The 15,355-nt window shown below is 42.3% G+C and overlaps 1 protein-coding gene across 6 annotated transcripts in view; it reads right to left on the reverse strand.

Moving 5' to 3' along the window:
• MSRB3 (methionine sulfoxide reductase B3) overlaps positions 1-15,355 on the reverse strand; it is a 254,166-nt gene that overhangs the window by 53,013 nt on the left and 185,798 nt on the right. For all 6 annotated transcript variants that reach the window (XM_030216947.1, XM_030216945.1, XM_030216944.1 and 3 more), the window contains one exon: positions 6,076-6,104. In XM_030216947.1, coding sequence (XP_030072807.1) covers positions 6,076-6,104 — 29 coding nt within the window. The remainder of the gene's footprint in view (positions 1-6,075; positions 6,105-15,355) is intronic.

Below are 15,355 nucleotides of genomic sequence, written 5' to 3' on the forward strand. Positions count from 1 at the left end.
CAATTTCTGGTATTTTATGAGTCATTGTATGGTAAAAGGGATCTCGATAGGGATGTCCTTGCACAGTTTTTTCAAGATCTGGCCTTACCTCAACTAGGGGAGGAGCAGCTTCAGGCTCTGAACACCCCAATGACCAAAGAGGAGATCACATTAACTATTAAGCAGTTGCAACTTACCAAGGCTCCCTGCCCCGACGAACTCAGCCCGAAATATTACCGTATTTTACAGGATCTGCTGGCTGGCCCATTGAGCACTATGTGTAATGCCCTGGTGCTGGATGGGGATCAGGTTAAAGACAATGTAGTTCATGTGGTGTTGATACCAAAACCAGGGAAGAATTGGATACAGATGAGCACATATAGGCCTATTTCCCTTTTGAATCAAGATGTTAAGATTTTAGCAGCCACTTTGGCTAGACACTTAAATGGGTATTTATCTTTGTTAATACGTTCTGATCAGGTAGGCTTCGTACAAGATCGCTACACATCTACGTGCCTCATGAAAGGTCCGGCGGCAATTCATGATCACCGAAGGAATGGGGGGACTTCAGCAATTGTGAAGCTCAATATGGGGAATGCGTTTGATAGTATATCTTGGGAATATCTATTTTGAGCGCTGGGCAATTATGGGTTTCATGGACGATTTGTGGGCTGGGTGCAGGCTTTATATACCAGACACTTTGTTCATCTGTTAGTGAATGGGAGCCTATCTTTGCCATTTGTACTGCAGAGAGGCACACACCAGGGCTGTCCGATTTCCCCTCTTTTGTTTCTTTTAGCTATAGAACCCTTGGACATCAAGATCTGATCTACAGCAGCTGTTCGGGGTATTCTCAGGAGGGAAGGAATGTAAAATTAGTTTATTTGCTGATGATATACTACTCTGTTTGGAACAAGCGAATAAAGATTTGGACTCAACCCTGGCTATTGTTAAAGAATTTAGGCGTATATCAGGATTACAGGTTAACTGTGAAAAATCAGTTGCTGGCATTGGCAGGGGACTCAGATGCCCCTTGGCAGAGGACCTTGTCTATTCCCCCATCTACCACATCTGTGAGGTACTTAGGTGTCTATTTGAGTGTTAACCCAGCAATAGTTTATAGTACTAATGTGCAGCGTAACCTGGATGTTATTAGTAAGCTCTGCCAAAAATGGCAGGACCTCCCCTTGTCTTTGATAGGCTGGTTAGCATTGGTGAAAATGGTTATGGTACCGAAATTATTGTATCCTATGCAAACCATGCCTCTCTGGTTGCTGTGCAGGGATGAAAAGAAATTTTGATCAATCATATCCAAATTTCTATGGAAAGCAAAATCGCCTAGGCTTGGGATGGCCAAGTTAATACAGGATAAATTTCAGGGTGGACTCAATGTTCCTGATATTCAGTTATACAATGTAAGCTGCTCTACTTTGATGGATATATGAGGCAGTTAATGGAATGGAAAAAAATGTTCCCCCTGGTTGGGTATAAGAATGGAGTGCTCCATTTGGGCTTATTAACCTTCTGCATGACCAGGATAGAAGAACTTGAGTTTTTCAGCACAAGGTTCATTTTTTAGAGCCATTACATTGAGAATAGAAGTGGTGGCGAAGGAGACAGGGGAAAAGTCCAGAGGCATCCCTTTTTCTTACACTGGAGGATAACGCCAATTTTCCGGGAAGTTGGGGATACTCTGTCTTAGGGACTGGACCACTGGGGGGTATAGATCTCTGGCTAGTATTGCGGAGTTGGGAACAGGCTCTTTCCCCTCTTTTTCACAGATCCAGGATGAGTGGTATCTCTCCCACAAACACTTTTTTTCTTATCTCCAGGTACGACACTACTGGGGCACACCATCCCGACAATATGTCAATAACTGGGACTTTGGCCCTTTAGACCAATTGTTGATTATGACACCGACTGCTTTTAACAAGCTGTCTTTTTGGTATAAAGCCCTGAAGGCAACTTTACCTCTGGAGAGAATACACAGACTATGGGAACTCTGGAGGAGGGACCTAGGACAGCTCTGTACTGAAAGGCAAGTCTCAGACTTTTTTTTATCACCCTGAGTGCATTTACAAAATCGGTGCCACTGCAGGAAATCCAATATAAAATTCTCCACAGAGCATATCTATCCAGGAAGAAGGGGGCAGGCCTGGGACTCTGGAGAGATTGGGATATGCCTTAAATGCAAACATGTGATACTTTCTTTTCTGGAGTGTGATACCCTTGTAATTTGGAGCCAAGCACTAACTGTGTTAGCACAGGTTGTGCGACGCACCTTTGAATGGGATTATGCTTCCTTGATTTTGGGCTCCCAGGAGTCTCTGGATGCGCAGGGCTTATCTGTATCACAGAGATATTTTTTTATTTAATGCAACCTTGTTGATTAAAAAATTGATTTCGTCCTACTGGGTATCAGAGGAGCCACCTCCACTACTCCAATGGCTGACAAATATGAGAGAGCTTGCCCTTTTCAAGATCCAGGCTTATTGTCACATGCCACATAGGGATAAGCATTGGTATGTGGCTTTGTGGCATAGGTTCCTGGATGTTTACTCTGTAATGAATTCACACAACAACTAGCTATATAGGTATTTGGGGGGGGGGGGGGGGTTAGAAGAGGTAGGGCTGAGGTGAGGGAGTCTAAATGGGGTGTGGATGGTGTTGTGTGTGAGTTTGAGAATCAGGGTGGTGAGATTGTCTATGGGGAGCGACAGGGAGATAAAATTCCTAGATGTAATAAATGACTTCTTCTTGGAGCAACTGGTCCAGGAACTGACAAGAGGTGGAGCCATTTTAAATCTAGTCCTTGCTGGAGTGTAGGAGGTAATGGTGTTGGATCTGCTGGGAAACAGTGATCATAACATAATCAAGTTTCAGCTACTATCTGAAATGAAGCCACAAAGGAAATCTACTGTAGCAGCATTTAATTTTCGAAAAGGTGACTAAGATAAAATAAGGAAAATGGTTAAAAATAAGCTAAAAGAATCGGATGCAAAGGTTAGGACATTAAATCAGGCATGGACATTACCATCTTGGAAGCCGAGAACAGATGCATTCCACATATTTACAAAGGTGGAAAGAAGAGAAAACGACAACCAGCATAGTTAAAAGGTGATGTGAAAGAGGCTATTAGAACTAAAAGAATGTCCTTCAAAGAATGGAAAAAGGACCCAAATGAAGAAAATAAGAAGCAACATAAGCACTGGCAAGTTAGATACAAAGTATTGATAAAGAAGGCTAAAAGAAAATATGAAGAGAAACTTGCCAAACAGACAAAAACTCACAGTAACAACTTTTTCAGGTACATCAGAAGCAAAAAGCCTGCGAGGGAATCCATGGGACCATTACATCATGAAGGAGCTAAAGGGGGCATTCAGGGAGGACAAGACCATAGCAGAGAAAATGAATGAATTCTTTGCTTTAGTATTTAGTAGCACTATAGAAATGATAAGTAGTAGTAGTAGTATTTACAGAAGAAGATGTAAGAGATCTACCTGTACCAGAAATAGTTTTCAAGGGTGATGATACAGAGGAACTGAAAGAAATCTTGGTGAACCTGGAAGATGTATTGAGCTAAATCGACAAATTAAAGTGTAATAAATCACCTGGACCGGATGGCATGCATTTAAGGGTACTGAAAGAACTCGAAATTGCTAAAATGCTGTTAGTAATCTGTAATCTGTTGTTAAATTGTCTGTAGTACCTGAAGATTGGAGGGTAGCCAATCTGATGCCGATTTTTAAAAAGAGTTCCAGGGGTTTAACCAAGGGAAGTCTTGCCTCACCAATTTGCTTCATTTCTTTGAAGATGTGAATAAACATGTGGATAAAGCTGAGCTTCTTGATGTAGTATGTAGTGTATCTAGATTTTCAGAAAGCTTTTGACAAAGTTACTCTTGAGAGACTCCTGAGAAAATGAAAGAGTCATGGGATTGGAAGCAATGTTCTGATGTGGATTAGGAATTGGTTATTGGACAGAAAGCAGAAAGTAGGGTTAAATGGCCATTTCTCTCAATGGAGGAGGGTGAACTGTGGAGTGCTGCGGGGATCTGTACTGGGACCGGTGCTATTTTATATAGTTACAAATGACCTGGAATCAGAATGACAAGTGAGCGGATTAAATTTGCAGATGACACAAAACTATTCAAGGTTGTTAAAATACAGGTGGACTGTGAAAAATTACAGGAAGATCTTAGGAAATTGGCAGACTGGGCATCCAAATGACAGATGAAATTTAATGTGGGCAAATGTAAAGTGATGCACATTGGGAAGAATAATTCGAATCATGTGGGTACCAGCGATATTTACTGCCAGGGCCCGCATACCTAACCAGAGGCCCACATACAAAGCAGTCCTGTCTTTGTCCAGTTAGCTATGAGGGTAACAGCAGCATTGAATGTCAGTCGACACTCGCATCACTTCCAGGTCTGTGACCTGGATAGTCAGTGTTGGTGCTGGATATGGCCTAGCATTGTATCTGGGTTTAATTTAGCCAGTGGCGATCAGCATTTAAAGAAACGTTGACTGCTGTCAGCTAAATAGTATTGATTATTATTATTACTATTCTTATTTAGTTTCTTATATACTACCTGCAAGTCAGAAAGTTATCAAAGCGGTGTGAAGTCAAATACAGTGGGTATTTGTGAGTCATGCAGGGACAGAAAATCCAAGTAGGCCCTATTTTGAAAAGTGGTCCCAAAACCTTGTCTCTGTAGACTTTTCCTACTTGTTCAAACAAACATTTTCACGTCTCTGCATAATTAATGAAAGTTTCATATAAAAGTATCATTATTTAGTTTTTTTCTATTTTCTTATATTTTTTCACTTAGGATTAATCTGTGCAAGATAGCAAGTAATTAAAATATACACATAATAGTCTTTGTAAGGAATCATTTTATGATCAATTTGACTATTACAAGGAAATTTGTCCCAGTATATTGACTAGAAATTATTTAGTTTTAGGGAGGGTAGTTATTTACTGTGGAATACATAATAAATCAGCTGTGGGGAACATTGCAAGCTGCGTTATTCCTGGAAAAGTAAATGCCAGCTCAAAGCTGGTGTCCTATTTCCTGATCATGGACCACTCACCCGTTGCCTGATTCTCCACATCTTAAAGAAGCCAGGCACTACAAAGAATCTTCTTTCCCTTCCCTCTTTCACCAAACATATTCCCCCTCCTGAAGGCCCCCTATCATAACCATTCCTCTAAAATAATCCCCTTTCCCCCACCAAAGACATCTCTGGGACTACCTGTTGAAATGCATGGTTTCTAGGGTTTCTGGGTCAGAAGCGATCCTCAGTCGCTTTAGTGTCAAGGTACCATTAGGTGTCAAGCTGCCATATAACACTCTTATACAGCAGTTTGAACACTAGCAGTAGTACCATGAGACTAGCATTAGGGGTTGCCAGTGCCATTTGAACCCAGCACTGGCAGGGGCAAGGAGCAACCCAGGAATCACACCTGACCTGGAAACCCTAGACATCAGGCATTTCAACAGGTTGGCCCAGAGGGGCCTGTAGAAAGGTGGTGGTCAGTGGGGCAAAGGGGGAAGATTGTAATGGGGAAATCTTTGGGAGGGGGATGTGATGAGGGGGGAAGCAAGGGGAGAAGATTATAATGTCCAGCCCCTTTAAGATGCTCCCAGGAAGTATAAAGAATGCAGCTTGCGAGGTTGATCACAAGCTGCGTTATTCATGTACTGTGGGAGTCACTAACCTGAGGTACTGAGATACTGCAAGTTAGTGCCTCCTACAGTAAACTACGGTGTTGTAAAAGCCCAACTTCAACCATACCTTAATAATTATTCCTCTTACTTTGCTTACTTACTAGTATGAGAGGAGCAGTCTTAACTATGAGTATGGCACATTCAATGTAACAGTAATCAATAGAATTTTCTGATCTGATGAAGAAGGACTACCTTCGAAAGCTAATCAAAAAATGTATTAAGTCCAATAAAAAAGGTATCATCTTATTTTCTTTTCTATGTTTTATTTCATTCTATTTCTATTGATTACCTTTAAAAGTGGACTAACACGGCTACCTCATCTCTCTACTCAATGTAATAGTACAATGCAGATTTTAACATACCTGAGCCAGAGTCAAATTTTGCTTCGGATCTGAAATAAATAAAAATATACATTATGATTAAAACCATATATCATACAGGTCCTGATGACAATTGAAAACAAGTGCAAATTTCATGGTGTGTCTAAGCTGAAACTTTTCATGATGATATATTGGAATTTTATAGGTTTTAGCATTTCAAATTCAAACTCTACTACTATTACTACTACTACTCATCATTACTATAGCGCTACTAGACGTACGCAGCGCTGTACACTGGACATGACGAGACAGTCCCTGCTCGAAGGGAGCTTACAATCTAATTAGTACAGACAAACAGGACAAATAAGGGATAAGGGAATTACTAAGGTGGGAATGATAAAACATGGGTACTGAACAAGTGACTAAGGGTTAGGATTTAAAAGCAGCATCAAAAAGGTGGGCTTTTAGACTAGATTTGAAGACAGCCAGAGATGAGCTTGACATACTGGCTCAGGAAGTCTACTCCAGGCATATGGTGCAGAAAGATAAAAGGAATGGAGTCTGGAGTTAGCAGTGGAAGAGAAGGTTGCAGATAAGAGAGATTTACCCAGTGAACGGAGTTCCCAGGGAGGAGTGTAGGGAGAGATGAGAAGTACTGAGGAGCTGCAGAGTGAATGCACTTGTAAGTCAATAAGAGGAGTTTGAACTGTATGCGGCAACGGATAGGGAGCCAATGAAGTGACTCGAGGAGAGGGCTAATATGAGCATAGTGACACTGGCGGAAAACGTCATGCAGCAGAATTGTGAACAGATTGAAGGGGAGAGAGATGGCTTAGTGGGAGACTTGTGAGAAGCAAGTTGCAATAATCTAAGTGAGAGATGATAAGAGTGTAAATAAGGGTCCTTTTAGTGTGCTCAGAAAGGAAAGGGTGCATTTTGGTGATATAGAGAAACAACAGGTTTTAGCAGTCTGTTGAATATATGCAGAGAAGAGTCGCAGATAACCCCAGGGTTACGAGCTGATGAGACAGGGAGGATGAGAGTGTTATCCACAGAGAAAGAGAATGGGGGAAGAGGAGAGGTTGGTTTAGGGGGAAAGATAAGAAGCTCAATCTTGGTCATGTTTAGTTTCAGATGGCGGTGAGACATCCAGGCAGCAATGTCAGACACGCAGGCTGATATTTTGGCCTGGATTCCTGCTGCAATTTCTGGTGTGGAGAGGTAGACCTGGGAGTCATCAGTGTAAAGGTGATACTAAAAACCATGGGATGAGATCAGAGTGCCAAGGGTAGACGTATAAATAGAGAAAAGAAGAGGTCTCAGGGCAGATCCCTGAGGTACATCAACTGATAGTGGAGGAGGATCCACCAGAGTATACACTATAAGAAAGATGGAAGAGTTAAGAAGAAAACCAGGAAAGAACAGAGCCGTGAAATCCAAGTGAGGACAGCATATCAAGGAGTAGGCGGTGTCAGTTCCCAGAATTTGGATTGGGTGGAGGGGGGAAACTAACCAGAAAATTACTAAAAGCATCTGCAATTGTGGCATGCTGCTGCATCTTTCAGTGAGTACTGATTTAAGGAATAAACTCTCCCTGTGCAGTCAGAGAAATTCAGCTTTCCTTAGTCACAGATATATGAGCACCAGGGATGTGCACAGGTGATAAATTTCAGATTCATTTTTAGATATTTTTTTTCTTTAGTTTTTCCCAACTTTGGGGCACCTTTCTCCAGATATTTGTTTTATGAAAAAAAAAAAACATTTACATGTATTAGAACCTTTTGACACACAAATTGGTTATATGCAAATTTAAAGGTCAGTATGCACTAAATTGATTTTGCACAACATTCTTTAAGCTATGTTAATGAATGAACATCTCTAAGAAGCACATATGCAGACATTTGGGTAGCAGAGGAAATAAAGTTCATGTGGCTCCATAGACAACACAAATTTGCTTATCTCTGGCAGCAGTCTTCTGTAGACAGCAAAATAAACAAGATAGAAATTTTTAGCACCTAACCAGGTTTACTTAGCTTTATTCTATAGTCCACCTGGTCTGTCAGTAAGTATCTGGGATAATATCTTCCAGACCACTGCTGAATTAGTTATTTCTTCCTGAATGTTATTACTCTAGGGGGGGGTCTTTTACTAATGCTTAGCTCAAGTTATCTGCAGCAGACCCCAAAGGAATAAAATGGGCCCTGCTGTAGATAAGTCGAGCTAAGTTTTAGTAAAAGACCCTCCTAAGTGATTTCAAAGTTCATTTTGACGATGTTTCTATTGCATATACTCAGTATTTTAAATCTTTCATATGGAATTTAGGAGTAAAACAATGGGTTCTTACTTCTGCCCATGCCAGCGGACACACGTTGTATTCTATTATTTCTGATCCTTGTAGTAAATACAGATTATTACATTTTTTATATAGTCCCTTTTTCTTGGACTGATCTCTATTTAATCATATTTTTGTTTGACCCAAAGTTATCTAGAAACACATGGATGATAGGGAAAGCTACATCAGAAGCTTACATAAAATTGATTCAGGACAACAGGTCTCCTTTATTTAAGGAATTTTTAGATGATTTTTTACAAAAATCTTTAGAGGAACAGACAATTGCTTGGATCTACAGTGGTGGAAATAAGTATTTGATCCCTTGCTGATTTTGTAAGTTTGCCCACTGACAAAGACATGAGCAGCCCATAATTGAAGGGTAGGTTATTGGTAACAGTGAGAGATAGCACATCACAAATTAAATCCGGAAAATCACATTGTGGAAAGTATATGAATTTATTTGCATTCTGCAGAGGGAAATAAGTATTTAATCCCTCTGGCAAACAAGACCTAATACTTGGTGGCAAAACCCTTGTTGGCAAGCACAGCGGTCAGACCTCTTCTGTAGTTGATGATGAGGTTTGCACACATGTCAGGAGGAATTTTGGTCCACTCCTCTTTGCAGATCAGCTCTAAATCATTAAGAGTTCTGGGCTGTCGCTTGGCAACTCGCATCTTCAGCTCCCTCCATAAGTTTTCAATGGGATTAAGGTCTGGTGACTGGCTAGGCCACTCCATGACCCTAATGTGCTTCTTCCTGAGCCACTCCTTTGTTGCCTTGGCTGTATGTTTTGGGTCATTGTCGTGCTGGAAGACCCAGCCACGACCCATTTTTAAGGCCCTGGCGGAGGGAAGGAGGTTGTCACTCAGAATTGTACGGTACATGGCCCCATCCATTCTCCCATTGATGCGGTGAAGTAGTCCTGTGCCCTTAGCAGAGAAACACCCCCAAAACATAACATTTCTACCTCCATGCTTGACAGTGGGGACGGTGTTCTTTGGGTCATAGGCAGCATTTCTCTTCCTCCAAACACGGCGAGTTGAGTTCATGCCAAAGAGCTCAATTTTTGTCTCATCTGACCACAGCACCTTCTCCCAATCACTCTCGGCATCATCCAGGTGTTCACTGGCAAACTTCAGACGGGCCGTCACATGTGCCTTCCGGAGCAGGGGGACCTTGCGGGCACTGCAGGATTGCAATCCGTTATGTCGTAATGTGTTACCAATGGTTTTCGTGGTGACAGTGGTCCCAGCTGCCTTGAGATCATTGACAAGTTCCCCCCTTGTAGTTGTAGGCTGATTTCTAACCTTCCTCATGATCAAGGATACCCCACGAGGTGAGATTTTGCATGGAGCCCCAGATCTTTGTCGATTGACAGTCATTTTGTACTTCTTCCATTTTCTTACTATGGCACCAACAGTTGTCTCCTTCTCGCCCAGCGTCTTACTGATGGTTTTGTAGCCCATTCCAGCCTTGTGCAGGTGTATGATCTTGTCCCTGACATCCTTAGACAGCTCCTTGCTCTTGGCCATTTTGTAGAGGTTAGAGTCTGACTGATTCACTGAGTCTGTGGACAGGTGTCTTTCATACAGGTGACCATTGCCGACAGCTGTCTGTCATGCAGGTAACGAGTTGATTTGGAGCATCTACCTGGTCTGTAGGGGCCAGATCTCTTACTGGTTGGTGGGGGATCAAATACTTATTTCCCTCTGCAGAATGCAAATAAATTCATATACTTTCCACAATGTGATTTTCCGGATTTAATTTGTGATGTGCTATCTCTCACTGTTACCAATAACCTACCCTTCAATTATGGGCTGCTCATGTCTTTGTCAGTGGGCAAACTTACAAAATCAGCAAGGGATCAAATACTTATTTCCACCACTGTATGTGCTGCAGGAAAAAAATGAACAAAATTGCACCATTGAAAGAGAGACTACAGGTTAGGCATAAGCATAATGGTTGGTATCATAAAGGTCTTAGACTTCTAAATAAACAAAAAAAACCCACAACGTTATTATTATTATTAGCGTTTGTAAAGCGCTACCAGACGCACGCAGCGCTGAACACCTGACACGGAGAGAAACAGTCCCTGCTCAAAAGAGCTTACATCTAAAAAATTAGCAGAAGTATCCCCAGAAGCTTAGCTGGTGGTGGGAGGCAGGGCTGGTGGTTGGGAGGCAGGGATAGTGCTGGGCAGACTTATATGTTCTGTGCCAGAGCCGGTGGTGGGAGGCGGAGCGGGTGGTTGGGGGGCGGGGATAGTGCTGGGCAGACTTATACAGTCTGTGCCATGAAAAAGACAGGTACAAATCAAGGTAAGGTATACACAAAAAATGGCACATGTGAGTTTATCTTGTTGGGCAGACTGGATGGTGCAGGTCTTTTTCTGCTGTCATCTACTAAGTCATCTGCTATGTATCGTACTGATGACCTTACTCACTGCAAAAAGTTACAGTGATTTTATAATAATGAAATAAGCTTGGCCAAGATAATTTATTACTATAAATTACTGCAAGAGAGTGATAATAGAGCTCAGTAACTATTCTCCCTAGTCAAAAATCTTGCAGGTAGCAAAAAAATAAAACAAAAACTCTTTCCTTTTCAAATTTACCCTCTGTGGATTCATTAGGGGACTATTTTAGGTCAAAAGTGGCATCCTTAATCGCGTGTTTTAAGTAATGAGCCTGTTAGTGCCAATAATTGGCAACAATTTGGATTTACACATTCATCTTGCTAAGCACTATTCTATAAAGATGCATGTGTAAATTCTTTAGAGAGCAACTGAAAAGGGGGCATGGCGGGTCAGGGGCATTCACTGAAGATGCACACACTATTATAGAATTTAGGGGATCTGTGCCTAATTTATGTACAGGGATTTACACCAGGGCTCAGTTGATGTAAATTCTCGCACCTACAAGCTGGGCACAGATCCCAGAACTATGCGCTAGCCTATAAATGGCACCCAACTCAGAGCATCATTTACAGAATAGTGCTCAGCACACATTTTTTTCAGCACCCAAATTGGGCACCATTTACTGAATTTAGTCCTTAATCTTTCTATAGATGGATCCATCGTACTAAATCCTTGTAAGGCTTCAGAAATGGAAACGGAGATTGTGCCTAAAGTTCAATGGCATTCCTTCAATCTCTTTGACTTCATTATCCAAGCTTCTTTCTGTGATGAAAACATTTGTGTTAGATCCTATTCCATCTCCTTAAATTAAAACCTCTACACACAGTTTGTTACCATTGTTGTTACAGATGATTACTCAAAGTTTATCCACTGGTATTATGCCTATTGGCTGGAAACAATCCTTAGTTCTTCCTATTTTCAAAGCTTCATCTTCCGATATTTCAAATACTCAGAATTATAGACCTGTCTCAAATTTGAAATTTTTAGATAAAGAAGTAGAACAAGTGGTGCTTGAGCAATTGGCAAATGTTATTGAAAGTACCAATGTTTTTCATCCTGGCAAACAGACTTTAGGGTGGGCCATAATACTGACTGTCTTACTAAGAGGCATATTTTCAAAGCACATACATTTACAGAGTTCCATAGGTTACTATATAAAGGTGTATTTTCAATGCACTTAGACTTACAAAGTTACGTGGAGGCATATTTTCAAAGACTTACAAAGTTATATAGGTTTCTATGTAAGTCTAACTGCTTTGAAAATGAGTCTTAAACTTTGTAAGTCTAAGTGCTGGTTTACTTGATATTGACTGTTGCCCTAGCAATATCAATAGATTTAACCTCAGCACTCGACTTATTAGATCATAACCTCCTTTCTCAATGTCTACATGCAATAGGTCTTTTGCTGTTACTTCTCAGTCAAAGACTTCAAGGCCCCTTGAAGTAGACTGTGGAGTGCCACAAGGCTCGGCCCTTTATCCCATATTTTTTTAACACTTTCTTAAATCTGCTTCTCACAATTATATAAGGCTATGGAATTAGCATCTTCTGTTATGCAGATGATATTCTTTTAGTGATTAGGGTTTCTGCTTTATCTCCTGATTTAGCTTTACTCGAAGATCAAACGTTGGTCTCATATTCTTGGCTGACCACAGTATCACATTATAGAACTAATGTAATTGTGTTCATATTGAATGTGACATTTGAAGAAATAAGTTTTAAGAACTTGAATTCTATACCTACGACCCCTGAGGTAGGCATTTGCCGCAACATAACCTATGTTGGGTCTTTCAATAAATTTTAGATGGCGCTTATCGTGCCTTTTTGCATGCATCTCCCCTCCGCCCCCTCCCTCCACATTCCAGCCCCCCTCTCCCTCCCTCAGAGTTCCAGTCCCTCCCCCGCCCGCCCTCCCTCCCCCTTCTCTCTCTCCGTCCCCCCTCTCTCTCCTTTCCCTCCCTCTGAGTTCCAAGGCCCCCCTCCCTTCGAGTTCCAAGGCCCTCCTCCCTCCCTCCCTCTCTCCAAGTTCCAAGGCCCCCCATCCTCCCTCTCTCTTCCCTTTCCCTCCCTCCCTCTCTCCCCCCCTCTCTCCCCCCCTCCCTCTCTCCCCCCCCTTTTCCTCCCTCCCTTCGAGTTCCAAGGCCCCCCTCCCTCCATCCGTCCGAATTTTAAAAGCCCTCTTCTTACCTCGCGTCAGTGAAAAGCTTGCACTGCAGGCTCGTCGGCACTTCAGCCTTCCCTTCTGTCTCTCAGCTCTAGTCCCCCCTTGCGGAAACAGGAAATGAGGGCGGGACCAAAACCGAGAGACAGAAGGGAAGGCTGAAGCGCCGACGAGCCTGCAGTGCACGCTTTTCACTGACGCGAGGTAAGAAGAGGGCTTTTAAAATTCGGACGGAGGGAGGGAGGGGGGCCTTGGAACTCGGACTCGGAGGGAGGGGTGGCCTTGGAACTCGGAGGGTAGTAGTAGTAGTAGTTTTAAAATTCTGGCTGGGCTGGAAGGGAACTTCCGGTCCGTAAAATATTGGGGGTGCTCGAGCAACCACAGCACCCACGGAGTCCGTGCCTATGGTCACACATGCAGAATATGAACTTTCATCAAACACAGAAAAGGAAACACAAAAAAATATGCAGACAAAAAATGAAATGGAGACCCCCAAGAAAACCAGGCTTAATAAGCCATGCAATACCGGTGAAGAAGAAACAGAAATGCCTTTTAAATTGTACTCCGTTAAATGTGAAAATACAAAAGATTTACATTTCCCAAAATGGACTACCTTTGTTGTCTAGGAACTTTTCTAATAGGATTGATCCCAATCTGCTCCACTTTTTGTGTTGGTTGTCTCCTAAATTCTTTTTCAGGTTGGTCTTTCCATTTCTTCTCTTTCCTCTTGTCCTTCTTCCCTTCCTTCTCAACATCCATTTGGCCCTGATCTTTCTTTTTGATTTCGATTTTTTTCACTTTTCTCTGCCTCTATATCCACCCATAAATGATTTTTTTACCTCTCATTCTCCCTTTCTCTCACCCTCTAGTCCTTCTTAACCTCCTTTTCATCTCTCATGTACCTACTGGCTTCTCCCATATCGCTCTCATCCTCTCTCCAACAATCCTATTGCCCTTCTATCTTTCTTTCTTCTTCCTCGCTCTTTTATCCCCTTTCTATATTTCACCCACTTCTTTGTCTCTCAGTCCTCATCTACCTTCCACTGCCTCTCATCCTTTTACCAGCTCCAGTTCCATTCCTATCTCTTCTTCCTTTCCTAGTCTCCAGGCCATTCTGTCTCTTATCCTCTACCCCATCTCCTATTGCCTGGCCTTCAACATCTTTATAAACCCATTTCCAACCTCACTCAACCCCTTTAAAGACCCATCTCCTTCCTCTCTCACACCTTTTCATAGCACCCCCATTATCTTTAATGCTTTTCATCCATGCTCCAGTCCTTTACACCATGTCTCAGCTTCTTCCCATTCTTTATCCCCATTCTCTTACCTCTATTTCACACCCTCATTCATACACCCAATTCAGCTAGCCATCCCCATTCATACCTATCACCTCCAAATTTCCATTCCTTAACACCTTCCCCTATTTCTTCAAAATTCCCAGTTTCTCCCAACCATAATTCACTGCTCTGCCCTTCAACACTCTCCCACTTAACCACTAAGTCCCAGTTTTTTCATGTCCCATCCATCTTTGTCTTTGTTCCTCTTCCTCCCTCCCCTGAATTCCATCCAGTTTCTGCTCCCCCTTTCCTTAAGTCCCATCCAGCTTCTGCTCCTTTACCGCTTGTGAGGGAGTGAGTGGTATAGTGGCAGGTATCCCTAAGAACACTTCCTCACTGAAGGTGCAGGCTCTCACCTAGATTGTTGCTGTGGGATTGGGCACTGTTGCTGCTGCCTTTTGGTCCTATTTAAAAGTCCTTACCCTCTTCTTACCCATCTTTTCTTCTCATTAGTCTGTTTACTGTCAGGTTGCTTATCTGCTGGATGTGTATCTTTCCTATCAACAATTGTAGTTCTTTTCCTTTTGAATATTGATTTTAATTATTATAAACTACTGAGACCCGCTAGTTAGTATTAGTGGTATAGCAAATTTTAAATAAACTATAACCACCTTACAGCATGTGACGCTAAACTGCCAAATCAGGTCCTGAGTCAGAAGGGTGGGACTCAGAGGGAAGGAAGGTTAAAGCCCTGAGACAGTGTAGATCCAGTGAGGCCCCAAGTATAGAAGCTTCCAGGAGGGTGGTCCAGAGAGAAGCAAACTCCATTCTACGCCAAGCTGCAGTACCTTAGGAGAGGATCAGGGAAGCAGTGTGGCTTAAACTTAACCCTCCGGAGTCTATGCGTGAAGACTATCATGGTAGGAGAGAACCTTGAATTGTATGCAGAATATACTTGTTTTGAAATATGTCCCTTCCCTACTTGAGTCCCATCCAGCTTCTCCTCCCCTTCCCCTGAATCCCACACAGCTTCTCCTCCCCTTCCCTCCAAATGCCATACAGCTTTTGAACCCCTTCTCCCTGACACCCCGACCTTCCCTAGAACATCTATTAGCATAGGTACTGGAGTTTGGGC

This window comes from Microcaecilia unicolor, chromosome 10 (genome assembly GCF_901765095.1).
Source record: "Microcaecilia unicolor chromosome 10, aMicUni1.1, whole genome shotgun sequence".
NCBI lineage: Eukaryota > Metazoa > Chordata > Amphibia > Gymnophiona > Siphonopidae > Microcaecilia > Microcaecilia unicolor.